Raw genomic sequence first — 26,522 nt, 5'->3', positions numbered from 1 at the left:
ATCGATTGGTGACTCAACCAGTCTTCTTGGACATTGAGGACTCCCTGAATACGCTCTGCTTGGATAGACAGGAAATGTCACTCTGACCACCGGAAGATGAGGACTGCCTCCTTCTGGAGGATTGAGGATCTGGAGCTGCCTGACGATTCAGGTAGGCCTTGGCTGCCCCATTGTCCGTCTGGATCAATACATGGGCTCCCTGGAGTTCGGATTGGAAATGTAGTAATGCCAAGCAGAAGGCCCTGAGTTCCAGTAGATTGATCTGCATCCTGGTTTCCTCGGGAGACCATAGCCCCTGGGTGTGGTTGTTCTCCAGGGTTGCTCCCCATCCGGAGAGGCTGGCATCCATGAACATTTGTCAGGTGGAGCTTATCCAGAGTGCTTGCCCTGTGACAAGTTGACTGGGTTGGACCACCATGTCAGGCTGGATCAGACCTCCCTTGGGACTTTAAGTAATCTGTGAGACTGTGAGAAAATACTTATGGCGCTGTGGAAAGATCGAATGATAGGGCCTTGAACTGAAAATGATCTGGCCCTATTAAAAACCTGAGAAAGCAGTGGTGAGTATCGAACATTGGGATGTGGAAGTAGGCCTCCAATAGGTCTATGGAGGTGAGATATTCGCCTGGTTGGAGGGAGTCAGCGATGGACCAAAGGCCCTCAATGCGGAAGTGGCACAATCTTATGAATTTGTTTATGAATTTCAAATCTAGAATTGCCCACCACTCCCCGTTCTTTTTTGGAACCTTAAATAGTATGGAATGGACCCCCAGACCCCTTTGATTTGGGGGTACTGGTTCTATTGCACCTATGCTGATAAGGTGGGAGACGGCTTCTAGCTTTCTGGCTTTCTTTTCCCGGTCATTAAATAAGGGAGAGGGAATGAATCTGTTGGGGGGCATAGAACAAAATTCTATCACATAGCCATAAGTGACTATGTCTAGTGCCCAAATGTCTATATTTTGAGAGGGACCAGATGTGGCGGAATAGCTGCAATCTGGCCCCGACCCGGCTGATCTTGGTGTCACTTGCCCTGCCGTTGGTCCTGACCGGGTCATCCAATACCTGAGAACCTCCAGGAAGGGAAGCCACGCTTGGGTTGTTGACCTCTGTTTCCCCAGGAAGGGGATCTAAAGTCAGTCCTGGAACGTGGAAAGTTCTGTTGGAGGTGAAAGGAATAATTAAAGTTAGAGCGTTTATCAAACCTGTGGGCAGATTTGGGCAATACTTTGGTTTTATCTTTAGCTTCTACCAGAATGCTATTCAGCTCTTCTTCAAACAATCTATCGCCCTGGAATGCAAATTCAGTTAGTCTGGCCTTTGCCCTCCACTCCATTAGCCAGGTTCTTAGCCAAAGTAACCTCCTGGCTGCTACTGAAGAGGCTCTGGCTCTGGCTGAAAAGGTGAGGTTGTCAAGGGTGGCATCTGCACAAAATGCGGAGGCCATTAGGATTCTGCTGATCCCTTCAATTAATCTCTCTTCGGAAGGGGAAATGAGTTCCAACAGTTTCTTGGCCCAGACTATTGAGGCTCTAGACACTATTGATGCAGTGGCTGCCAATTTAATGCTCACAGCCATGACTTCGTGAGCTCTCTTGCAAAACAGCTCAGTCCTTCTATCAGCTGTATCTTTAACCTGCCCTTGACCGTCCTTGGTGAGCAAACCAGGGGAGTGAAGGGCTGCTACAGGGGAATCTATAAGGGGGACCTGGAGCATGTCATTGGGATAGTCAGGCAATGCATAAAATGTACGAAGTAAGCTAGGGTATTGCTTGTTGACAGTCGGTTGTTCCCACTCTTTGTTAAGCTGATCCTCAAATAGCTCTGGGAATGGGAAAACCTTTTTTGGATGTTGAGATTTGACCTCTGGAACTTCCTCCCATGAGGAGGGCTGTTCTGCTTCCCCTGGAGCGGAATCTGAGTCTGAGGACTTGCGGGAAGCATAGTCGGTACTCATCCTGGGCTTTTTAAGGGCTGCCTTAGTTTTCCAAAGGGAGTGAGCCCGTTTATTCTGAGTAGGGGGGTTAAGGCTTTCTCCAGAGAAACAGGAGAGGGGGTTGGCGCCCCTACAATTTGGAGGTAGTCCCTAAACATCTTTACCATCTCCTCCTTCATGGCTGCCTTTTCTTTAGAATAAGAGTCTTTAATGAACCTTAATATCTCAGCTTTGAAAGATGAGAGGTTCTCACCCATCCGCTAAAGACAGGGGAATGTTGGAAGCTGATTCCAGGCCAGCGGGGACCTGGAGAAGGGTTCCAGAGCACGCTGGGTCTTCTTCTTCCAAAGCGCACCTTCCTGCATCTGCAGCGGCCATTTTAGGTACTACTGCACTTTTCTCGCCTAAAAACTCATTGCCAGAATGTGCCTCAGGGCAAGACTCCAGTGCGGGGAAAAGGGAATGGGTCGCCCAGCCTTGGGACGTACCTTCTCTGACTGGCAATCCACTGAGTTTAGCCAGCATGTCCTCTTTGGAGGAAAGAAAAACTTTTGGCTTGTAAGGCATAGCGGTAAATGCGCTCTTTTTTCTGCCTTTGCTTGATCTGCAGCAAGGTGGCAGTGGCCGGTGAGAGACGTCTGAAAAAAGGAGGCGTCTCACTATTCTACTGCCTGAAGGGCTGTAGACCTCTCCTTTAATTTGGAGGCAGCAAGAAAAGAATAATAGAAATAGAAAAAAGCTTAAAATTAGCAAAAAAAAAAAAAGGCAAGACAGCGTTGAGACTAGTACTGCTCGTCCCTGAGGCAGGAAGAGAACTGGAGAGCAAAGGGGAGGTGCCCAGTGACCAAGGAGCTGCAAATCAATCAAATTTTCCTGCCTCCCTGATTGGTGGATGAAGAATCACCCAGATGTCCTCTGTCATTCAATGGAGAAAAAGACATCAAAAACTGCAGCAACTATCAGACCACTGCATTAATTTATTGCAAAGCAGGCCCGTTGGTTGGGCTCCAGGCATAAGGCCCATGGCTGGCTCAGCTCATCCGCTACCCTCCTTTCTACAAGGTTGGTGATCAAGCAGGAGTAGTTGGAGACCTGCTGCAACTGACGGGATACTTTCTCCAGAGGTCAACAGTGCACAGAAGGGCTGGCAGTATTTATTATGGTGGCTGCCAAGCACCTGGTGGGGCTGCTAGGTGTTGTGGGAGACATCAGTGATGGACAGGTACACATGGGTGGATTCTGGGGGGCCTGTTGGTGGTGCAATGGGTTACCACACTGTCCCCCACATGATGCCCAGCCCCAGATGCCCTCTTCCTGCTCCATATTCAGCTGTAGTGGCCTGGAGCTTAGCCTAAGGGTGCTCTGGACAATATGGGTAGGGTCTGGGAGGCACATCCACTGGTGAGCTGAGTACACAGGTGGCTGCACAAACTGAGTACACAGGTGGCTGCACAAACATCTCCCTCTGTCTCTTTTAAGGTATTGGCAGCCCATGCATTGCTTGGCCTAAGGGCTTACTTGGGTCTCCACAGATGGGGAACTGCTGGGGCCCATGCCAACTCTGTCAGCTGTCAAGTGCCTAATGGAGGGGCTCAGTCCCTTAAAGGTGAAGGATGTATGTGCTGCAGATATGGCATCTCAATCCCTGGCCATGCTCCTATCTGGACCCTTTGCTGTGACGAGTGCAGGCCTAGGTCCCTGTGCCTACCACACCTATTGTTTATGCATGTCCTATCTATCATGGCCCAGCCACGAGCAATGAAACATCAGGATGGAATGCAACAGCATAGTTGCTAGGGATTCTGATGTTGTTGCAGCCTCAGAAACCCAGTTAAAACTCTGTTTCTTGCCACCCAGTCACCAACACAAGCCTTTATGTCAGTGGTATCATAGTTACTCCAACCACAGGCAACAGTAATGCAGGCAGCCCTTAGGACTGCACTTTTAGATGAATAGTTTGCTACACACTTGTATCTTTTACTTGCCATCTACAAGAGGCCATCTGGTTGTATGACTGGACATTTCATTTACCGCAGTAAAAACAAGTCTGTGGAGTAGTGTTATCAACTCCTTTCTGAAGGGTTAGCACAGTGTTTACAATAATACAACAGCATGAGCATCTACATCAAATCTTAGCTCAAGACCATCTAGTAACCATCTCTCTCTCTCATCCTCATTCTCATTCCCCTCAACTGTAATATGGGGACAATAATACTATTGTTATTGCATTGCTTATAACAAACCTTATGGGATTGTTGCAAGGATTAAATACAATGGCATATCTAACATGCATTCAACATATATAAATACTAAGCATTATCATCTTTTTTGTTCTCTTCACATAGTGGTACTAGATCTAGTATTTGCCAAAATACTCATTTATGCATAGTTCCATACAGTGTCTGAGTCTGTTGGAAGTAGGCCCCACTGAGAAGAATGCACAGATCTGTAGCCCAAAGCATTTTCTCTTTAAGACACTTGTGTTCTGGCAGCATCTGAGCATCTGGCTCAGTATGAGTAGCACCCCCTCAGGACCTTGAAGAATTTGGTCCTGAATCTGTGACAGTTTAAGTTTCAAGTTGCTTGGAATCAAAAGTTCCCATGTACAAAGCAGCCCAGTATTCCCTAGAGAATATCAGCTATGCAGTCTTTTGAATGAGTTCCCGGACATCTTAACTGCTACTTTGATCCTGAAAATTCCTATTCCACTATCTGAGCACTTTTCATGAACAATTACACTATTCAGTTCTAAAAAAATAGCTTTAAAAATCTCCCCTCACTTCATGTATGCAGATACATTTTATTTGCTCAATAGTTATGGAGTAGACCTGATAGGAAATGTGTTATATCCTTCCAAATGGCATTTATACACTACAATATTTTTATACTTGTAACACAAGAACAGTAAAAATAGTCATAGGCTGCCAATCTATGATAAGGAAAACTGGCGAAGTACTGGTATGAGGATGCCTTTATTCAGACAATGCACTCTGCGGCAAAGACATTAATAGATCACAGAATACTAGACCTGGTCTCACACAGCTAGATCTTACCTCTAAATTTTATGCCTAGTCAGAGTTTCTTGAAGAAGGCTAACCCAAATACTTTCCTTATAATCATTTATTTGGGCATACTGCACTCTGAAATACAAAAATAATTAATGGAAATTAATCTACTCAGTTAATTTGCAAAGTCAATTTTGATTGCAGTAATTGCTGCGATTTCAATGGTAGAATATTAAACATTTTGGCAAAGGTAGAGTGAACGAAAGCAAGAGAGGAGGGTAAAAATGCAAACTGCTTTACTGACTCCTTAGAATTTGTTCTCCTTAACTACTATGAGACCTCGGAAGTTTTTTAAACAGTACAAACTGGGTTGGAGTCAAAGGGTTGGACTCTACCATGTGATAGCAAAAGACAAATCTTACAAAACAAATTCTGTGTGGGCAAAACTTTCCCCAAAACTACTGTTATATCAAGTCCTGGTTTTAAAAAAATTTAATCAGTGCTTCAGTGAACCAAGTATTGGAAACAATCAAGTTGACAGCACAAGGACTACCTGTACCAATTTTCTTATGTATCCTCTTGTCTGAGAGCTATTGTGTAAGCAGAAATGTTCCAAGGACTCCTACCACAAGAATTCCTTTGTTTGCACAAAATGGCACTTCAGCTCACAAAACACTGCGGCTGATTTCCATTTCCCACTATGGCAGGGTAGCCTTTACTGTTCAGTAGTACATTTCTGCTTCTGGCACATAGGCTCCAACCTGTTGTCAGGACATCAGATTTCAGATTCTGAAAGTGCGATATAGTGTGAATACTGACTATACTATACTTCAGCTCACAAAACACACTATACTGTACTTGGTTCACATCTCATGGCCAAAACTGAGATATTTTAACCTCCATGTGTAATAAAAATTAAGTAAGTGGATGCTACTGATGTTCAGTTTAATTAATGGAATGCAGAGGATTCTTCTCTAGATTCTTAATTCGAGCTTCACTTCTTCAGAAGAAATGTCCAATATGAACAAGCCTCAAAAAGATCTCATTTGACCTTAGGGATGGTGGTTCTTTGCAACAAAAGCCCAGATGATCCAGTCCTGTCTCTTGGATCTTGGTCTGTAAACACTATGTAGAAAAGCATTCTAAGAACACTGCTTGGACATTACCCAAACATGTACCCTGTATATGCTTCATCATTCAACAAAGAAGAGCACCCACAGGGGAAAAAAAGCACTTCTGAATGGTTTAACTCTGATCTTACTTGTATCTTGCATTATGCCAATGAAGATAATTTAACTGCAGTTTGGCAAGGCTAGGATGATATCCCTGCTCTCATTTGTCATTGGACAAATGATAAATGACTGCTGTTTTCCCCTCTTCCCTTGCTATTGGTCACATCAGAACAGAGGCATAAAAAGTTCATTCAGAAGCTCTCCCTTGGAAAGTCTCACTCTTATGTGGACACACTGGCAGCAGTGAAAGTTTTGTGTTTTACCTACAGTAAGAAACCCGTTGAGTTCAATCGAGAAAAGCAATTATACACTGATCGAATATGGTACTCTGCATATTAACTGTGGAAAAACCATCCAGAACAAATGTTTTGAACTTCCAAAACAATTATTTTGTATGGTAAGATATCCACAAACAGATGCTGTCAGAGAGTTGTTTTCATGTTAAGTTTTGTACTGGGGAACCAAGCACTGAGTACAGAAACCATACAAATTAAGAATGATAAAAATTCATGACAATAGAAAATGATGTATTTGAATCTAAGTGGCTAATTCCCACCTACCCACTCTGAATATATGGAAACGTGGTCTGTTCTTTTCCTGGTTCCTATTTCTATGAATTTTGCCACAACCTCAGTGATTTACGTGCACATGGACAATTCTCAACTGACTTCAGACTCATATGTAAATGTACTCTTACCAGAATAGAGTAAGAAACTACTCAATGAATGCCAGGACCAAAGAACAAAAACAAACAAAATTGTTAATGTTGCGTAACTCAAGCAAACGTTATGGACAACAGTTTGCATCCATTTCTCCTGGGAATTGGTTCCTCAGTTTACTTTGTTTTCTATTAGGATCCATTCACTGAGGTTCTTAGGAAATGTTCATCGCCACCTGAGGTACAGCAGATTATGCACATAAAACTGACCCTTTTGGTTTTGGTACCCAGGCTATGACAGTTTTTAGGATTACTAATGCGATAGTTCCTTAATGGTGACTGTAATTGTGTTCCATTTATTTGTAGAGAACAAGGTGTTGACAGACTTCTTGTAGGTCTATCGCATGATTCACTTTCAACTTGTTATAAATGGCCAGGCACACTGTACCACACTTAGCCCAGCATACTGCATCGGAGGGGAGGGGATAATGGGACAGGGTAGGGTTCTTCAGTAATACTGTCAGAATGAACTAATTGTGGCAATTAGTTCCAGTCTAGGAAGGAGATGTTTTCTAGGAAGAGATGTTAAGTAACAAAGTACATCTCAAAATTAATTTTTGTTGAAATGGCAAATGATTGTGTGTGCATTTGTTAGAACATTTGTGAGAATTAGAAAGTAACAAAGAGCCAGCATGGTGTAATGGTTAAAGTCTCAGACTAGGATCTGGGATACCTGGATTCAAATCCCTACTTTGCCGTGGAATCTTGACCAGGTGACTCTTTGTCAGCTTAACATAATTTGGAGGTTTGTTGTGGGGATAAAATGAAGGATGGGAACACAATGTGAGCTGTTTTGAGTCAACGTTTGGGAGAAAAATGGGACCTAAATTAAAAAAGAAAGATGATGTGCAAATTGGCAAGCACTAGCATCTCTTAGGCTGCAGTCTTGAGCAAACTTACTTGGATAATAACAGAACTTGCTTGTAAATGAAAGTTGTTTGGATCAAAACTATCATGTTAGTCATGATGCTATTGTGCTCTTGCAGATAAGGCTAGCCTTGAGAAGTAATGGGAAAACACACATGGGACTAATTAAGGGGATTATTTCTCAAAAAAGAGTTACAAATTACAAATTAGGTGCCTTTTATAATCCCCAATTATATTGAAGAATTGTTGCTTCAGGAAAGAACTATCACAATACCACATGCTGTGTATAAAATAATAATAATAATAATAATAATAATAATAATAATAATAATAATAATAATAATAATAATAATAATAATAATAATAGTTTGGATTTATATCCCCCCCTTTCTCTCCTGTAGGAGACTCAAAGGGGCTTACAATCTCCTTGCCCTTCCCCCCTCACAACAAACACCCTGTGAGGTGGGCGGGGCTGAGAGAGCTCCGAGAAGCTGTGACTAGCCCAAGGTCACCCAGCTGGCGTGTGTGGGAGTGTACAGGCTAATCTGAATTCCCCAGATAAGCCTCCACAGCTCAGGCGGCAGAGCTGGGAATCCAACCCGGTTCCTCCAGATTAGATACACGAGCTCTTAATCTCCTACGCCACTGCACCATATTCTCTACACCAGGGGTAGGGAACCTGCGGCTCTCCAGATGTTCAGGAACTACAATTCCCATCAGCCCCTACCAACATGGCCAATTGGCCATGCTGGCAGAGGCTGATGGGAATTGTAGTTCCTGAACATCTGGAGAGCCACAGGTTCCCTACCCCTGCTCTACACCATCATAGCATTTAATAACTGAATGCTTTTATGGAAAGAGAGTATTGCAGAGTCTTATTTTAGGGGCTTGAAGATCACAGAGAATTGACAGAGCACAGAAAATTGCCTATATTTTAATCACACCATTTACAATGCTTCAGTCCATTCTGGACAATAAACAGACACTGTTTACCATCTATTTTTTATTACTTATTGCATCATTTCAGAATTTCAGAATAGTCTGAAGTTTCCCACAGATTATTGGCTAGACTTTTAAAAGCCTCGTCCATCATTCCTCTACAATCTATGTCCAAGAGATGCACCAACGTTCATAAAAAATTTACAACAATATCAGCAGGCAACCAACCTAGCAAGGAAGGACAAGGCCAAAGAGATTGTAGAGTGGTGTTCACAACTGTATCACCATCTGCAGTGTTGATAGGATTACCTACTACCTTACAAATGGTTTTCAAACAGAAACAGCTGACAAAGTGACAAAGACTTCCTGGGGGAAAATTGGTTTATTTTGGGGTAGACCTACTTAGAAACGTTCCCAAAATGTGCTTGGTCAATGTTTCATACTAGCAAACATTGTACAATTATGATTCTTGTGAAGTAGCAGACTTTTTTGCAGAATGTAATTAATTTAAAGGCATCAGCTAACCAAACATAATACTAAGCCTATGCCAATATTATGAATATTATAACTAATCTTAAAAATTAATGAAACTTGAAAATTAAGGAAAAGAAAGGAAACAGGGTCAGTTTGCTGTATTTTGCTGATTTTTTTTGGTATTCACTCTGATCCTTAAAGATCAGTCAGGCTACATATCACAATTAATTAATTACTTAAATTTAATGGGTTCTTTATTCAGTGATTTACAGTGAAATCTTAAGCAGAGTTGGATCCTTCTAAGCCCATAAAATCAAAGTATTTAGAAGGGTATATAACACTGCTTAGGACTGCACTGGTAAATCTGTGACGAGGTTAACAGATAGGGCAAGATACACATTAACAGTGCAACACAAACCCTCACTATCTACGATATCACTATTTCACATTTATATCTGACTTCTTTTTTGGCACTTGCTGCATTCTTGGATATTTTTCAGTCTCTATCCTATAGCCTTTGCAAGCAGTGTGTGAGCCAGGAACAAACACACAAAGCTAACTCTTTATCTTTTTCTGTTTTCATTGCAGATTGTAAACATTACTCAAATTCTTGCAGTGTGGGCTTGCAATCCATATTCTCATAGTAGCAACAGGAGAGGCAGCATTGCCACACAGGGGAAAGCACTCTTATACAATAGTCTTATTTTCAAATTCAGGCATTTTGCCAGCAGCTGGCATTTTCTTAACCCTTGGTGATAAGGGAGATAGATGTTCACTTTGAAAGTCTAGCTTTCAACTGCAAGACTTTCTCTTTTGCAGATATCTGGTCTTGAGCTGTAAAGCAGCAAACGATGACCAACATGTAACCATGATCCAAGGAACAATATGTGTGAAAGTGAACTTTGCCGTATTTTGTCACAACGGCTGTTATTACTGAAGAGACAAGCAGTGGTCCTGACTTTCTCTTTGGCAGTGGAAACTGCTATGCTGAGAAACATCAAACAAACTGAGTATGCATATCTTCTTGGGACTGCAGCCACAATCTGTTCCCATGCGCACATTATATTTGTTTGATGTGCAAAAAATGTTTAATGGGTCACTGTTACTTTAACTTTCAAAACCCTTACTTTCAAGGTCAAATGTGTATCTGGTTTAATTGTACTGAACCAAAGATAAAATCGAATTACACCACTATTGAACCTAAGCCAAGAACACAACCTTTTGTTCTTGTTCAGAACACAGTTTTTCTATGTGTTGAGGAAAAACAAACATGCTAAATATGTTACTAAGATATCTTTTAGGAACCATCCCCCCAAACGATGATGAATGTATAAAAGACTGTTTTTACCATATTATATAGAAGTCAACATGGAGAATACTTTTGGAATTATGAGAACTGTATTATTATATTCTCTCACTGAATCAAGGTTTAAGGCTTGATACATTCCATATGTCTTCTTTAGTAATGGTGCAAAACTGTGTGAATTTCAAAAGAGCATCTAGTACCTCAGGTCACTTCTATGAAAAAATTATCACCTCTGTCAACTGGCCTCAGTTAAATTCTCTTTATTCCCCCCTGATAGGACTTAGTATTGCTTTCACTGCCTTCAGACAACTTCACCAATCTCTTACCAGTTAGACTCATAAAACTGCTGATATGCTCTGTTCTCTGCATTCCCTTACTTTTGGCACTTTTCTTGAAGAACTATTGTCATTCCATCCATCATAAAAACAAAAAAGTCACTTTGATTTATCTGATACGTATCAGTTGTGATGGGTAGGGCTCGGCCAGTCTTGCCTGCTTGCCATCCATTTTGAAAGTGCTTAACTCCACTTTGGAAGTGAAAGTTTGAAGTTAATTCTGATGGATATATGTATATTAATTCCATTACAATGTCTAAATCCTGATTGTCGTACACTGGAAACCAATTTGTGCATTCTGTCATTCACCCTATGCAATCTTTAAATCTCCTAATTTAAATGCTATCAACCTTGTTGTCAAATTATGGTGTGATAATACAGCTTGAGCGTATGACATTATTCGTGCCTTTAGGGGCAGACATAGAGGCCTCAACCTCCTTACCCCAGCCCACAACCTCAATGGACAGGGAATGGATGGATGAAGAGGACTCAGCCCACCCTGGCCCCACTACCCCCAATGGAAGGGAAGGGAAGGAGCAGGACTGCTACAGCTTCTGCCAAGCTCACGCCCACCCACATTGTAAGGAGCAGGGACTTCCAGCTCACAGTTGTGGCGGCTCCATCTTCCCTTGCAGGGTCCATGACCATGTGAACTTGAAGGCCACAAGCCCACCAGATCTTTCCCAGGTGACCTTAATGTAAGGTGACCACATGGTCACCTTCGCTAACCGGGACAGAGGGGTGGGCTGACCCCAATCTTGCGCTAGCACACTCATGCACAACCGCTTGTAGGGCCTTGCAGCCTTCCTGAGGCGCTGCCGTTTCCCCTACCCTGTCACAGAGGCGAGGAAACGGCTGCAGCCTCTGTAGAATGCCGTGGTGGTAACTCCCTGCGTTTGACAGCTAGCGGGAGGCTGCCGCACTGCCTTGTGCCCCAGAAGGCAGTGCGGCAGCCTTCCAAAACCCGGGACTTTGGGGGAAACCCGCAGGACGCAGGACAAGTTCGTTAAAGGCGGGAATGTCCCACCAAAAGCGGGACGGCTGGTCACCATACCTTAATGGCTAATCTGCCTAGCCCAGCACTAATTCACTTTTGATAAACTGTACCTCTCGATGTATTTCTATGACTTGTAAAGCTATTGTTTGGTTAACAACTGTAGCATTGAATTATTTCCCTTTTGTAAGCAGGATCACACAAACATAAATGTAACCCCTTGAATCCACAGGTTCAAAGTCTAAAGTAATTCTAATAAACTCAAAATATAAATGTAGTTATTAAACTACAACAGAAGGCATTTGTGAAAACATTCCCAAAGGTAACACCACTGATTCACTAACCACTATCATAAACCAGAGTCCTCTTCACAGTCTCTTGCAGGCAGCACCATGTGCTCTTTCTGAGACCAAGTCTGCTGCAGAATCCCCAAAAATCCTTCTTGCCACAGCAGGAGGTCTTCCTAGAAAGACATCAGATGAGTCTTCCAAATTCGCAGTTACCCTAGGAGACGTTTCCCTTTTCTGTCAGGGCAGCTCTGTACTAGGATGCTTCAATGCATCCCTTCAGTTCAGCTATGGCAAGTCCTGTTCTTTCCTCTCTCCATTCACTGCTGCTCTGAAGAAAGATTGCTCAACCCTTTCCAGGAACTGCAGTTCTCACAGAAAATAGTTCAGTTCTTCCAGCTAACAAATCCAGCTCTTTCTATTCTGTCCCTTTTCAGCTCCAAAGATTTGTGCTTCAGATAAGACTGCTTTCAGTACTTCTCAATCAACAACCGCTTGATGTATTAGCTAGCCCAGTCCTGCTTTAGACCACCTTTTAGTGTTATGGTGATCATTTCAACAGTATACCCATGAGGCTTTGCTAAATATACAAATTAACACAAGCATATACACATGTCAGCTATCTAGTCTTTTCATGCCTAAAGTATATCAAAATATCTGTGATCTATTAATCAGACCTAGGCAGAGGCGTAGCTCCAAAGGGACAGGGGGGCGCGTGACGCACTGGGCACATGCCCCACTGGGGGTGTGATGAGGGCAGTCCAGGGGTGGAGGATGCACCAGTGCTCCAGGCGCTTTCCCCCCTTGCTACGCTTCTGGACCTAGGCCTAAAACATTATATTTGTCAGTACAGATTATATAAATATCCCCTGTTCTTCAACCATCATAGAACAAAGAAAAATTCAGAATAAAAAAAATTCTATTTCATTTCATTTTGAATGACAGATAACCCTACTTTCTAATAATATTTTACTTAATTTCTTTTAATTTCCTCTGGATTTCAAACCTCTACACTTAATGTACTGTTATGCTTTATAATATTGATAAATTGATATGTTGGTTGTACACAAAACATAAATGTATCCACAAATGCATGTGGCTAAATATAAGAATTAATTTAATTACATATAGTCCATTTGGGGGTATTTATTTATTTATTAGACTCAATATTCTGTTCTTCCAGCAAAAAGCTGGGCTCAGAGTGGCTAACAGATGCAAAAATAAAACATAATACATAACAATTCAATTAAAATGAAAGTAGCAAAATATTAAATTATCATTTCTCAGTGGCATTGTGACAATTATTTTAAAACAGTTTACCAGTGTTCCAATAGGGGAAAACCCCATCTTTATCTGATTTAACACTCCCTGCCCTAATCTGGTTCAGATATATAACAGTGGGGAGGGAGGGAGGGATTGGAAGGAAGAGGAGGGGCAGAGTGTGAGGTCAGTGAGTTGGAAACCCTGTAGCTGCCTCAACAAAGACCCAGTGGAACAACTCTGTCTTGCAGGCCCTGCAAAACTGAGCTAAGTCCTTCAGGGCCCTAGTCTCCACTGACAGAGAGTTCTACCAGGCTGGGGTCAGAGCCAAAAAAAGCCCTGTCCCTGGACCACTCGGAGGTTACTTATAGCAGAGTGCAATGCTGTCCAGGCGCAATATGGGGAGAGGCAGTTTCACAGATACAACAATCCCAGATCACTCAAGGTCTTAAAGGTTAACATCAAACCTTGTACCTGGCCTGGAATTCAACCTGAAACCGGAGCAGCTGGGGAAGCACAGGTTGAATATGTCTTGCAAGGGTCTCTGAAAGAACATTTGCTGCTGCATTCTGGACCAGCTGTAGCTTCCGGAGAAATCTCAAGGGCAGGCTGGTATACAGCAAGTTACAGTAGTCCAGCCTGGAGGTGACTGTTGCATGGATCATTGTAGGTAGGTCCGAATGTGACAGATAAGGGACCAGCTGATTAGTCAGGCAGAGTTAGAAAAAGGCCTCTTTGGCCATATGTGTGACCTGGACCTCCACATAGAGGGAGGATAACACTACATCTTTTAATGGATGTGGCAGGTGTTAATGCCACTCCAACTAATTTTGGCATCTGAAAACTCCCCTCCGACCCCTTTAGCCCAGCCACAGGACCTCAATTTCAGTCTGGTTTTTTTTTATCAACCATTCCACCATGGCTTCCAGGCACCTGGTCAAAGTATCAGGGGCAATTGCTGGCTGGTCTTCCATCAACAGAAGAAGCTGGGGATCTTCAGCATATTGATGGCAACCCGGCCCAAATCTCCAGACCAGTTGCACCAGAAGTCGCATGTAGATATTAAATAACATTGGTGAGAAGACTGATTCCTGCAGCACCACACAAGGAACAGATGTCACTGGAACATCCTCTCCCCAAGTGCCATCCACTATCCCCAACCCTAGAGAATGAGACCAGCCACTGCAAGGCCATACCCCAAATCCCAGTGACAGTGAGGCAGCAGGTCAAAAGACCATGGTTGACCATGTCAAGTGCTGCTGGTAGATCAAACAGCAACAGCAGTACTGACCCACCTTGGTCTAGCTCAGTGGTTCTCAACCTGGGGGTCGGGACCCCTTTGGGGGTTGAATGACCCTTTCACAGGGGTCGCCTAAGACTCTCTGCATCAGTGTTCTCCATCTGTAAAATGGATAAACATTAGGGTTGGGGGTCACCACAACATGAGGAATTGTATTAAAGGGTCGTGGCATTAGGAAGATTGAGAACCACTGGTCTAGCTGGAGCCAGAACTCATCCAAGAGGGCAACCAGCACAGTCTCCATCCCATGGCCAGGTCAGAAGCTGGACTGGATTGGATTCAGAGCAGATGCATCATCTAAAAACATCTGAAACTGCTCAGCAACCACCATCTGAACTATCTTGCCAAGGAATGACAAATTCGATACTGGAGGGTAGTTGGTTGGACCAGAAGGATCCAGAGATGGCTTCTTTAAAAGTGATCATACCACTGCCTCTTTTAGCTACCCTGCAAATATCCCCAATTTGTGGAAAAGGTTGATAATTTCCAACAGGTACCCATACTTCATTGCTGATGACTTTAAGAAGCCATGATGGGCACAGATCAATATGACAAGTAGTAGGCTTCATAGTTGCTACTGTTTTGTCCACATTGGCCTGGGAAAGCAGACTGAAACAGTTCGATATGGGTCCTGAGTCTGCAAAGGGGCTTCCAATTCCCCTACTGTATCAACGTTTCCTGGGAGGTCGTGTTGGAGTAACAAGACTTTATCTGCAAAGAAGCACACAAAAGCCTAACAGCTAATTGCCAAATTAATCTTTTCAGACCCTTCAGAGGGGGGCTGTAAGACACCTAATTATCCGAAATATTTGCACCAGGCATGAGCTAGTGGATGCAAGTGAAATAGCGCAGAATTTCTTTTTGCAGCCTTCACTACCATCTCATGGGATTTCATAAACACCCTAAAACATATTCTTGCAGCTTCATCACAAGTTCACTGCCAAATTTGCTCTGGTTGTCTTAGATCCTGCTTCATCAGCTGCAGCTCCTCAGTATACTAGGGAGACAGGTTGGCACAAGAATGAAGAGGATATCAGGGAGTGATCTCATCGATGGCTTCAGAGAGCTGCAGATGGCAGTCCTCTACCAACTCCAGTGGGCTTTGGATCACACAGACCATTCTAGAAACAGACTGGATCCATGAGTATCCATGGGCCTATGCAGGGACAGATACTAAATCTAAGTTGGGCCTTCGGTCAAAGTGATCTGACACCCTATCCATAGAGATATTTACCAGTGGGAAAGATAAGGGTGCTCCAGTTATTCCATATACTCAGTTATTGCCCGTTTTGTTTTGTGATACAAGCTTCACTGACCTTACCTTCACTTTCTTTTCTACTGATACCTTCCAGAGTTTTTCTTTAAACTGTATCTCTGAGTACATACAGTGTCAACTTTACTTAAGCTTATACTGAAGTCGTAGTTCAAAAACTTATCAATTTTTGGGCTTTTCCTGATAAGTGGGTAATAACTTTGAGAAGCTAGCAAGCTGGTGCAGAACCAGTTTCTGTAAAAAGAAAACATTTTTGAAGGGGAAAAAACCACAGAGTGGGGAGGACTGCAGGGAAACGTCAGGCAAAAGGGAATAAATGCTTCTTCATCAGATTGCAGTTGACCAGGCAATGAGGAAATTATGTAGCTACTGTATCTGAACATAGCTAGCATTTCCATCACTCCACATAGTGTTCATCATTTCTTTTCTTACTCTCCAATAAGGCAGAAAGGGAAGGCACCTCAGTAATAATAGTATTAGCTTGCAATGTCCCTTAAAACCAGAGGGGTTTAGAAAGTTTATGTAATATTTTATTTGTTAAGTACAGAATTTTCCTCCACATTGGCATGTCAAAAGAAGGGGTCAAAAGCAGGTCATGCTCTTGAAAGGGGGAACTAGAATTTTGGGGATTGTCCAGATTCAGGTTTTGAAGAAAATCCTTGCTGTGCCCAGGAAATGAAATGCCTTGTTAAAAGTAATGGTTTGTTGACTAGGAAAAAGAGCCATTCATTAGAGTTTAGCTGGAAAGCCCAGATCCAAGAGATAGTGAAGAAAAGCATTTATAAAGCTTGGCTATTATCAGGAGTTAGAAATAGCATGCATATTACTCCCATTCTGCAGATGTTCCACTGGCTGCCCATTTGTGACTGGGCACTGGCTATCAATACAAAGCCCTTCATGGCTTTGGTTCCTCTTGTTTTCAGGACTGTCACTCCCTCTGTGCTCCACCACAACAGCTTCACTCAAGTCAGCAGGGGCTTCTGCAGGTACTTTTGGTAAATCATATCACACTCTTGCCACTGTCTCCTTGCCCTGTGTTCCCATCCGTTCCAGTTCCCTCCTTTTTTTCTGAACTTACTTCCCCCTTTCATCCCCTCATAATTCTCTTTCCCTTCTAGGGTTGCCAACCTCATGTTGGAGCCAGATTTACAACTGATCTCCCAACTACAGAGGTCTGCCTTGAGTCTGTTTGAAGGAGATGAAGGGTTCACAGAGCAGACTCTATAACATCCCAACCCTAATGAATTCCTTCTGCAAACTCCCAGGAACCTCCCCCAAATCCCCAGGAATTTCCCAAGCAAGAGCTGGCAACCCCATTCCCCTTTGCAGTCTACATGTCTGCTACCCCTTCAACAAATTCCACAATTTTCCTGTTTTAGTTGACAGCCTCCTCAAGCAGGTCTGGAGAGGAAGTAGAGAAATGTATAAACAAACAAACAAACATTATACCACCAGAATCTTGCTGCATCTTAATCAGTATTCAAAGGTTTCCTAGCAATGCCAAAATGTCTGCTAAGATCTTGTGAGGATATGTTGTAAGATTTCAGTCGCATTTTAGAGTTGCTAGGCAATACCAAACAATAATGCTGAAGCCTCCTGCCCAGACAGGAGTGTCTTATGGCCTTTTTCAATTCACTGAGCAAAATCTTTTGCTGATGTAATAAGACTTTCAGCTAATTCAGCACTATAGTGATGGAAAGAGCCACGGCAACATAGTTTGGTGTTTCCTAGCATCCTGACCTGGATGGCTTAGGTTAGATCTTGACAGATGTCAGAAGCTGAGGAGAGTCAGTCCTAAATTATTATTTCGTTGGGCAATTTCTAAGCAAGACCAGAGATGCTATGCAATGGCAGGCAATGGCAAACCACTTCTGAATGTATCTTGTCTTGCAAACCCTACAGGGTTGTTGGCTGCAACCTGACAGCAAAAAACCCAAAAAAACAAACCCAAGAACTAACTAATCTCTTGGAATAATAGTTAGTGGTATACAGGCGTAATAACCTTTCCTAATTCAATAGACAATAGTAATATCTCCCACACAGTGGTGTGCATGATAGGCAATAGTATATCAGGTACAGCATTACCCAGCATGGAAACGCAGTAACGGACGTGGTTGAACCCATTGTTCTTTATCTGTCATGCCATATTCAAGGCTGTACATGAACAAAAATGCTGGCAATCTCATTCTTCTGTATTGTTTTCAGATATTGTTCTACAGTGGATGTAATCTGTGTTCCATTCATTGCTATCATCACAGTAATGGAATCATCATCTCCTTCCTATTACTCTCAGATTATCTTCATGATGAGACACTGGAAAAGACTGGAGCAATGGGTTCTCCACAACCATACCAACACAAGGACTGATGGTCTGTATCTTGCCTATAACTTTGCTATTAGAGTACTAGGAGAGGTGTTTACCTCTCAAGTTATTGCTGCTTTGATAATAAGCCAATAATTGGGTGGCCAGGAATTGAGGGTAGTGACTAACAGTCATGAAGGGGAACATAACGAACAAATGCTGATAATTATCACATGTTCATGGACTGAAAACAAAATGGGATATAGGACAGTAAGACAGAAATGTGCTGCACATGAAAATGAACCCCACTCTGACACATGCAAATACACCTCATCCTTCCACTTCAGAGATGGACAACACAAATACCCAGCTACACAAAACACTCCATACCGTGCTATGGAGGGGGAAAACACATCTTACAAGCCTCTGGAGATGCCAGCCATAAATGTGGATAAAGCATTAAGAGCTACAGTTACCAGACCAAAGCCACACAGCCTGGAAAACCCACAACAGCCATTTTGAATATAGATTGTAACATTTCAATGCTGGCAGGCAAATTCAAGATACATCTTACTAGGAAATACTAAGCAATACTACTAATAAATACTAACAGGCAAAGCAATTAATCTTCTGGGTGCTTTGACAGACACATTTAAATAGATGATACGAAGAATAATTGTAACATGTCAGGAGTTTTCAAAAGAAAAGAAACACTGCCCTTCTTTTCTGATAAAAATAGGCATCAGCTCAGACTTTTGACACACTTCTGGTTGCACCTTAGAGAGTAACATGATTTTAGGACTATAAGCTTTCAAGAGTCAAAGATCCCTTTGTTTAGACATTTGACTCTCAAAAAAGCTTATCCCTTGAAAATGTTGTTGTTCTCTAATGTGCTACTAGGCTTCCCCGTGTTTTAGTGGCAATCAGATAAGAAACTTACGAAGACTGCATTTTTCAGTATTATCAGATAGAGAATGGGAAGATTATTTGTCTCATGTGCAAATAGGAAGCACAGACTGATCAGTGGAAACTTCAGTGAGGCAGTTTTAAGATCAAAAGAGTGACTGGCAAAGTGGCACTCCCTGAGAAAAATGCCAAATGTCTGGTAATGCTAAGAAGTTAAGTCTAATAATAAAAAATGAAAAGACTTTGAAAAGACTGTTTCAGAAGGTAGACCTTCAGTAAGATAACTAGACTCAGCCCAATTCAGAGCCCTGGGGTGGCCAGGGGCCATGTGCTGTGTCAGCGCCCTACCTCCTCCAGAGGACTTTTCAGCTGCACTGGGAGGCAAAATACAAAAAACCCTCCCCACAGCTAAAAAGTCCTCCACTGGGCTCAATGGGCTAAGTTCATGCCACAGGCACCAGAATCTCTGATGCACTCTTGGAATGTCGGCAGACCTGCGGGGTTGCAGCAGTCATTGTGGAGGTAAGTGCCCCAGGGAAGGCAAATCTACCAGTGTAGGGACTCACTGCCTCCACAACTCCCTTGGCCCTCTCCCCCAGATGGAGCCATTAGTCTTTAAGTTTAAATTATTATATAATATAACCAGAGAATCAGAATTATGCTCTTGTCACTTGTTATGAGAAGGCCTACTTACTAGGAAAATTTATAACAAAATAATTATGTTAATTATATGGTGTACACAAAAAGTTGTTAAAAACACAAGGCCTGGAACACAGTCTACACATTAAAAAGAGGCAGTGTAAACTGTTACAAAGATCTCAGACACTATTGGTAATACAGTCATTATAAGTGAGCAGTACAGGACCATATGCTTTCTGGTCCATTTAGCCTTCCTTCAGTGGTCATAAGCACAAAACAAGATGGCATTTTATCTGAAAATGGGAAACCCTAAGAAGAGGGAGAAAAAATGAGAGCCTAATTATTACACCCAATATTGTTACTATAACTGGATATTTTAAAACAGATTTGAGCCCTCTAGGGGAGGGCGGTTTATAAATACAATAAATCATCATCATCATCATCATCATCATCATCATCATCATCATCATCATCTTTGGTCCTGTATTAGTTTTAATGGTTTTATCACCAACAGTGTCTGAGATCTTTGTAATAGTTCATACCGGTTCTTTTTAATGTGTAGCTTGTATTCCAGGCCCAATGTTTTAAACATTTTTTTTCTGTTTACACCACATACTAAATAAGATTATTTGTTATAAATTTGGGTCCTGTATTAGTTTTAATGGTTTTATCACTGTAGTGTCTGAGATCTTTGTAATAGTTCATACCGGTTCTTTTTAATGTGTAGCTTGTATTCCAGGCCCAATGTTTTAAACATTTTTTTTCTGTTTACACCACATACTAAATAAGATTATTTGTTATAAATTTGAGATTCCCTGTATTTTTCTGGCTGAGTTCTTTCTTCTTTTTGGGAGCTTAAAAGTCTATTTGCTAGCCTCAATTGATGTGTGTTTCTTTTCAGGCTAAAGGGTAACAAACATTTTTTAATCTGTTTTGCTTGTGTGTGGCTGAGGGACAATCTAAGAAATCCTGTTGACTCATCTTTGCCCCAGTCTTCATCTCTCTCTCTCTCTCTCTCTCTCTCTCTCTCTCTCTCTCTCTCTCTCTCTCACATACACAGAGAGAGAGAGAGAGAGAGAGAGAGAGAGCTGTTAATATAATGTGCCCAGAAGGCTATATGTTATCTTTTTCTCCACATTTACAGCAGAACAGTGACATTTGCATGTTTGTCTGCTGAACTATAATACTCAGATTACTGTAACTAGAAAAAATTTAAATAGATGAGCATATTAAGACTACTCTCACGGATTTACCGGTATTTAACACTTTCTCACTGAAATAACCAATCCCTTTTAAAGTTATTGGCTTTTGTCTTCTATTGCATAAAGTTTTTATTTGATAGACACTATACATAAATTATTGGAGGCAGAGGCAATTGCCATATACTAATGAATATCTTTTCATTCTAGATTAATTATGAATAGTTTAATGTACAAAATTTATACCCAGTTTTCACTGCCCTTGTCAGAACTATCAAGGCAGGCAGCACATTAAAGACATACATAATAAAAGCTCATTCTAAATACCATTAAGACCAAACAAAAACACATAAACAAATAACTAAATGTAAAACTAAATCTAAAATACACATACACAAACAAAACAGCAATTAAAACAGCAAGGAGGGATCACTGAGAGAATGTCAGATGGAAGAATAGGGGACAGAACCTGGCAGAAGACAGAAACAGAAAGGGACAAACAAGAGAATTCTCAGTCTGGTGCCACAACCAAGAAAACCTTCTCCTGGGCTGCCACTTGCCTAATTTCAGAAGCAGGCCCTTAGAAGAGGACCAAAATGAGCAGGTAGATTCATAAAGGTCATCCTTCAGACATGCTAGACCCAAGCCATAAAATACCACTTTTATACTCAAAACTTTGCATTTAAATGCCCTCACTTAGCACATATTGAAACAGGTTTTTTTTAAGTCATGAGTGAGCTTTTACACTGTGTTAAGGTGTAAACAATTTATTTATTGAAACAATTATACCTCACCTTTCCTTGTGGCTCAAGGTGGATCACAATAACAGTTAAAATAATGTGCACCAGAATAAAATAACAAACCCCAAATCTCTTTGATACTAAGTACATGTTAGGACCTGTCATAAATTCTGCATCTCTGGACAGTATTTAGCAATGACTTCATCTTTTAAAGACTGCCCTGCATATCTGCTCTCCCCCATGTACGATTTCTTCTTCACTCATCTAGAACCTTGCCAATATACCTAACAGACAATTATTTGGATATTTCTACATAAGATATTTTCCATATGCATTCTCAGTCTTTCTTGTCCCCATAGATTACATGAGCTATGTCTGTACTCATTCCTCAGAAGCCTACATGACTGTGGACCAGATGTGTACATGACAGATGAAGATTATACCACAGCTGATGCAAAATGATCCCACCAATGTGGAGGTCTTCTACATCGACTTTAGCAGTAAAAGTGGTATTAATCTCAGTTCTGAACCTCTATCCTATTTACAGTATATTCAGCACTTACCTCTACAACATAAAAGAAGCTGTGGTCAAGTTTACTGGAAGAAACTACTTGTAATCCTAGTAACATTGTTTGTGAAGCATGAGAAAGTGCTCCTGTACTCTAATATACATTTTCCTTCCCAGGTAAGAAATTAATCTTAACTAAACATACTTTAGGAGATGCAGCTTTCAGAAAAGAGCTCAGGTTATCAGTGGTCAATTCTACTCTTTCTGGCTTAGGGAGATTTTGTGTTCACTAAGCAAAATCCTGACCTATTCCATATTCCAGACTACAGAATTTTTTTTAAACCTTGAAAAATCTCGTAAGGATACAGTCTTTCTTTAGCAAAACATACCAGTATCAGTGTTATGGTCATTGTTTGTCACTTGCTGGGCTCTTTAACATGTAATATCTGAATAACAGGGAGAAATCTGATGAGTAATGATTTCTCGTCATGCTTGAGAAAACCTTCACCTGTTGAATGTTCTGCCTGTCTGACCATACACCCTATAATGCAAATATCTTACTTCACTGTTCAGGTCTGAAAGGATGTTCAGTAGGTGCTGTCACCGGGATTCAAAGGAGATCTGCCCCCCAAACCCCAGTCTTCTCCCAATGTGCCCCCCCCGGGGGGGGGGTTAGAGCATGCTGAGCTGAGAAGAAGTGGCCCAGGGGCCACGTTGACTTACCGGAAAAGTCTGCCAGCGCAGCGATCTCTTTGGTGCAGACCAGCCACAGACAGAAGAGGACGGTGAGCAGCAGCTTGAACTCTACCTGTCGCCTCCGCCTTAGATGCTGCCCAGCCTCCAGTTCACTCATGGTGCGGAGGAAGGGGGGGTTCTCTGCAGCCCAACCTGGTCACATGATGGCTCCAGCCCCCAGCTGGCAGCACCGACCCGTGGGCATAGTGGCTGCCGTCCTTCTCGGGACCTGCAAGGGCTACGAGGACAGCTCTGGCCAGGAGGTGGGGGTGAGGGGCAGCAGCGGGCGGGCAAGAGCGCCACAAGGGGCTGGCGCAGTTTCCGCGCACTTTCCCCGGAGAGGAAGTCCCTGCCTGCGCTGACTGGCCCCCGGCTGCAAAAGCGAAGTGCGTGTGAGGCAGCCAGGGTGCGTGGGCGGGGGCGGCTGCTGGAAGCAGAGGGAAGGAAGCGCCGTTCCCAAAGCCGGTGCAGGCACACAGGAGCCGCCGGCGCTGGCGTCCAAAAGCCGCGGGAGAGCGGGCGCGAGGCGGGCGCGCCACAGCCCGGATTCTGCCCCCTGCGCTCTGCAGCCTCGGACGGGCGCTCCGGAGTGGACTCTCTCGCTGGCTCCCCGGCAAGGATCGCACTAATAAGGGAACTTTTCTGGTACAGGCCACTGAGCGCACGACACTTTGTTCTTCTCTCGGGCAAGCAACATATTGGGGTGGCCGGGCAGAGGCTGAGGCTTCTACGCGTGTCCGAGTTTTTGGTAACTCTGGGTGTTTCAATGGCTTGCTTTAGGGGCAGCGTATAGAAACTCCCGTGTAGCAAAATAAATGTCCTGCTGGAAACTAGACGGGAGTGGGACAGGAGAGCATGTGACGCAGCAGAACTGGGTCGGGCATCAGTTTGGAGAGAAGCCTCCTAGTATGCCACCTTGCTGGGAGAAAAGCAGGAGGTAAATCAACAAAAATTATGCCCAGACAGTCTCAGCAGAGAAAAAAAACAGGTGCACACTCAGGAATATGTCACCCAGTCAGGCATGGCGAAAGAAACAACCCAACAAAAAATCTGCACAATATTTCAAAAATGACAATGTACATTTTTTTCAATACAGAGACTATTATTGTTTTAGGAAAAACATAATAAATGAAGCAGTAAAAGAAGATTTCTGTACTTTTCCAACACTTACAGAGAGTGTGCCTACAAAATGTCTCAAGTTATAGTCATCTTTCCTGATTTCCTTAAAAACAGGTATGGAGATCAATCTTGGTTTAGAACTCATTCACAAATGTTGGGTATATGTTTTGTATAGCTGAGTATAACATCTATGAAACAGATGTTAGAAAATCCATGCTACAATGTTTTCTTCTGAACCTAGAGGTGGTCGACGACTTCTACCATCACAGTGGAAGCTGGGCAACTCAATCTAGAGCCCTGGGGTGGCCAGGTATGGAGCCACTGTGGCGGTGCCCTTCTGCCTCTAGAGTGCTTTTTGGCAGTGGAAGAAGCAAACTACAACACACACACACCCTGCTGCCAAAAAAGCCCTCCATAGGGCTCAGTGAGTTTACGCCACCCAAAAGGATAACATAAATCCATGCTCTGGGAGCCAGTGTCCTGGGAGCCAAAGCCAGGGTGGAAGCTGACTAAAGTTGACTCCACCCCTGGCCACACCTCTGGAACATTCCTGGTCTGGCCATCATGGAAGGCTGCAGTGGCTGCCTGATGGCAGATTTGCACCTTTGATGAGGTAAATGCCCCAGGGAGGGCAAATCCACTGGCATAGAGCCTCGCTGCCTCCACAACTTCCTTCTCTCCTCCCCCCCCCCCCCGGCCCATATTGGTCATTAATCTTACCCAGGAATGGGTAAAATGAATCAGCTAGGCTGGGATATTAGGAAACCCAGGAGCCAGGACAAAAAATAGAAGTGTGCAGCAGAAGGATGCTTCCTGGCACTACAGGGTCAGGATTCAAACTGACCTGGACAGATCAGAGAGCTGGGCCAAAACTAACAAAATGAATTTTAACAGAGATTAATGTAAGATTTAAGACACTTAGGCAGAAAAAAATGAAATGCACAGATATGGGATGGGTGATGTTTGACTTAACAACAGTACATGTGAAAGGGATCTGGGAGTCTTAGTTCACCACAAACTGAACATGAGTCAGCAGAGTGATTCAGCAGCCAAGGAAGCCAATGCGATTCTGGGCTGCATCAATAGGAGTATACTGTCTAGAACTCTAGATCGATTAACATAATAGTACATTCTATTCTGTATTGGTCAGATCTCACCTGGAATACTGTGTCTAGTTCTGGGCACCACAATTCAAGAAGGATATTGACAAGCTGGAATGGGTTCAGAGGGTGACCAAAATAGAAAAAGATCTGAATTCCATGCCCTATGAAGAGCGGTTTATGGAGCTAGGGATTTTTAGGCAGGAGAAGAGAAGATTAAGGGGCCACATGATAGTTGAAGGGATGTCATATTGAAGATGGAGCAAGCTTGTTTTCTGCTGCACCAGAGACTAGGACAAGGGGTAATGGATTCAAAATACAGGAAAAGAAACTCTACCTAAACATTAGGAAGAACTTCCTGACAGTAAGGGCTGTTCAACGGTGGTGTACAGTGCCTCGGAATGTGGTGAAGTCTCCTTCTTTGGAAGTTTTTGAACAGAGGCTGGATGGCCATTTGTCAAGGGTGCTTTGATTGTGTATTCCTGCATGGCAGGGGGTTGGCCTTGATGGCCCTTATGGCCTCTTCCAGCTCTATGGTTCTGTAGACCTAGAACTCAGGTCAAAGCTTCTCCCACATCTGAACAGAAATTTTGAAATACTACAGCAGTCCCAAAAGTTAGAGCTTTCTAGATGATGTGCTAAAGCAAATTCAGATGGACAGCAGCACTATTGCTGGATAAACTTGACTTGCATTAATAGATTATTGATGTGAGACTTATAAAGCAGAGTTTGAATAATGAGACAGAGGCAGTTGCTTACTGAAATAAAGTTTATTTACTATAAAAGAAGGAAAGGATCTTGGAAAGCAAAACAAGAAATATCTTTCTAACCAGCTAGCTCCATCAGCTAGCTTGTTGCTTGACTATTACATGGCTAACAAGCTACTCAGTGGGCATGTGTAGAGAGCAACAAAGAATATATATCTATAGCCTATGACAGGGGTAGAGAACCTTTAACACTCAAAGAGCCATTTGGACCCGTTTTCCACGGGAAAAGAAAACACTTGGAGCCGCAAATAATTTTTGACATTTAAAATAAAGATAACAGTATATATATTGGGTTTTTTTCACCTTTTACTCCGCTCATTCTGAGAAGTGCATGGATGCGCCTTCTGCCCTGGCTGATACTGCAGGCATGGCAAGGATGGGGCCAGCTGCTCGAGCCTCATTGGCTGCCGGGAAGCTTACCTGCCCCGCTCCAAGCGGGCAGGGCGTGAGAGGGCAGCATGAGGCCCGGAGCAAGAATGGGGTCGGGCGTACCGGCTTGTGGAGCCGCAGTGCAAGGGCAGAAGAGCCGCATGCGGCTCTCGAGCCGCAGGTTCCCTGCCCCTGGCCTATGTGCAGACCTA

At 42.9% G+C, this 26,522-nt stretch overlaps 1 protein-coding gene across 3 annotated transcripts in view; it reads right to left on the bottom strand.

Moving 5' to 3' along the window:
• The window catches only part of EVA1C (eva-1 homolog C), a 48,979-nt gene extending 25,693 nt beyond the window's left edge, over positions 1–23,286 (bottom strand). For 2 of the 3 annotated variants that reach the window (XM_048492389.1, XM_048492390.1), the window contains exon 1: positions 22,944–23,286. In XM_048492389.1, coding sequence (XP_048348346.1) covers positions 22,944–23,073 — 130 coding nt within the window. In that variant the 5' untranslated portion in view covers positions 23,074–23,286. Of the gene's footprint in view, positions 1–4,989; positions 5,071–22,943 lie in introns of those variants that run through there. The other variant, XM_048492391.1, reaches the window with a different exon arrangement.
• Positions 23,287–26,522: the final 3,236 nt, after the last annotated feature.

The sequence above is a fragment of the Sphaerodactylus townsendi genome, linkage group LG04 (genome assembly GCF_021028975.2).
Source record: "Sphaerodactylus townsendi isolate TG3544 linkage group LG04, MPM_Stown_v2.3, whole genome shotgun sequence".
NCBI classification, from domain to species: domain Eukaryota; kingdom Metazoa; phylum Chordata; class Lepidosauria; order Squamata; family Sphaerodactylidae; genus Sphaerodactylus; species Sphaerodactylus townsendi.
Note: the sequence above shows the minus strand (reverse complement) of the source record. Positions and strands in the feature narration are given on the sequence as shown.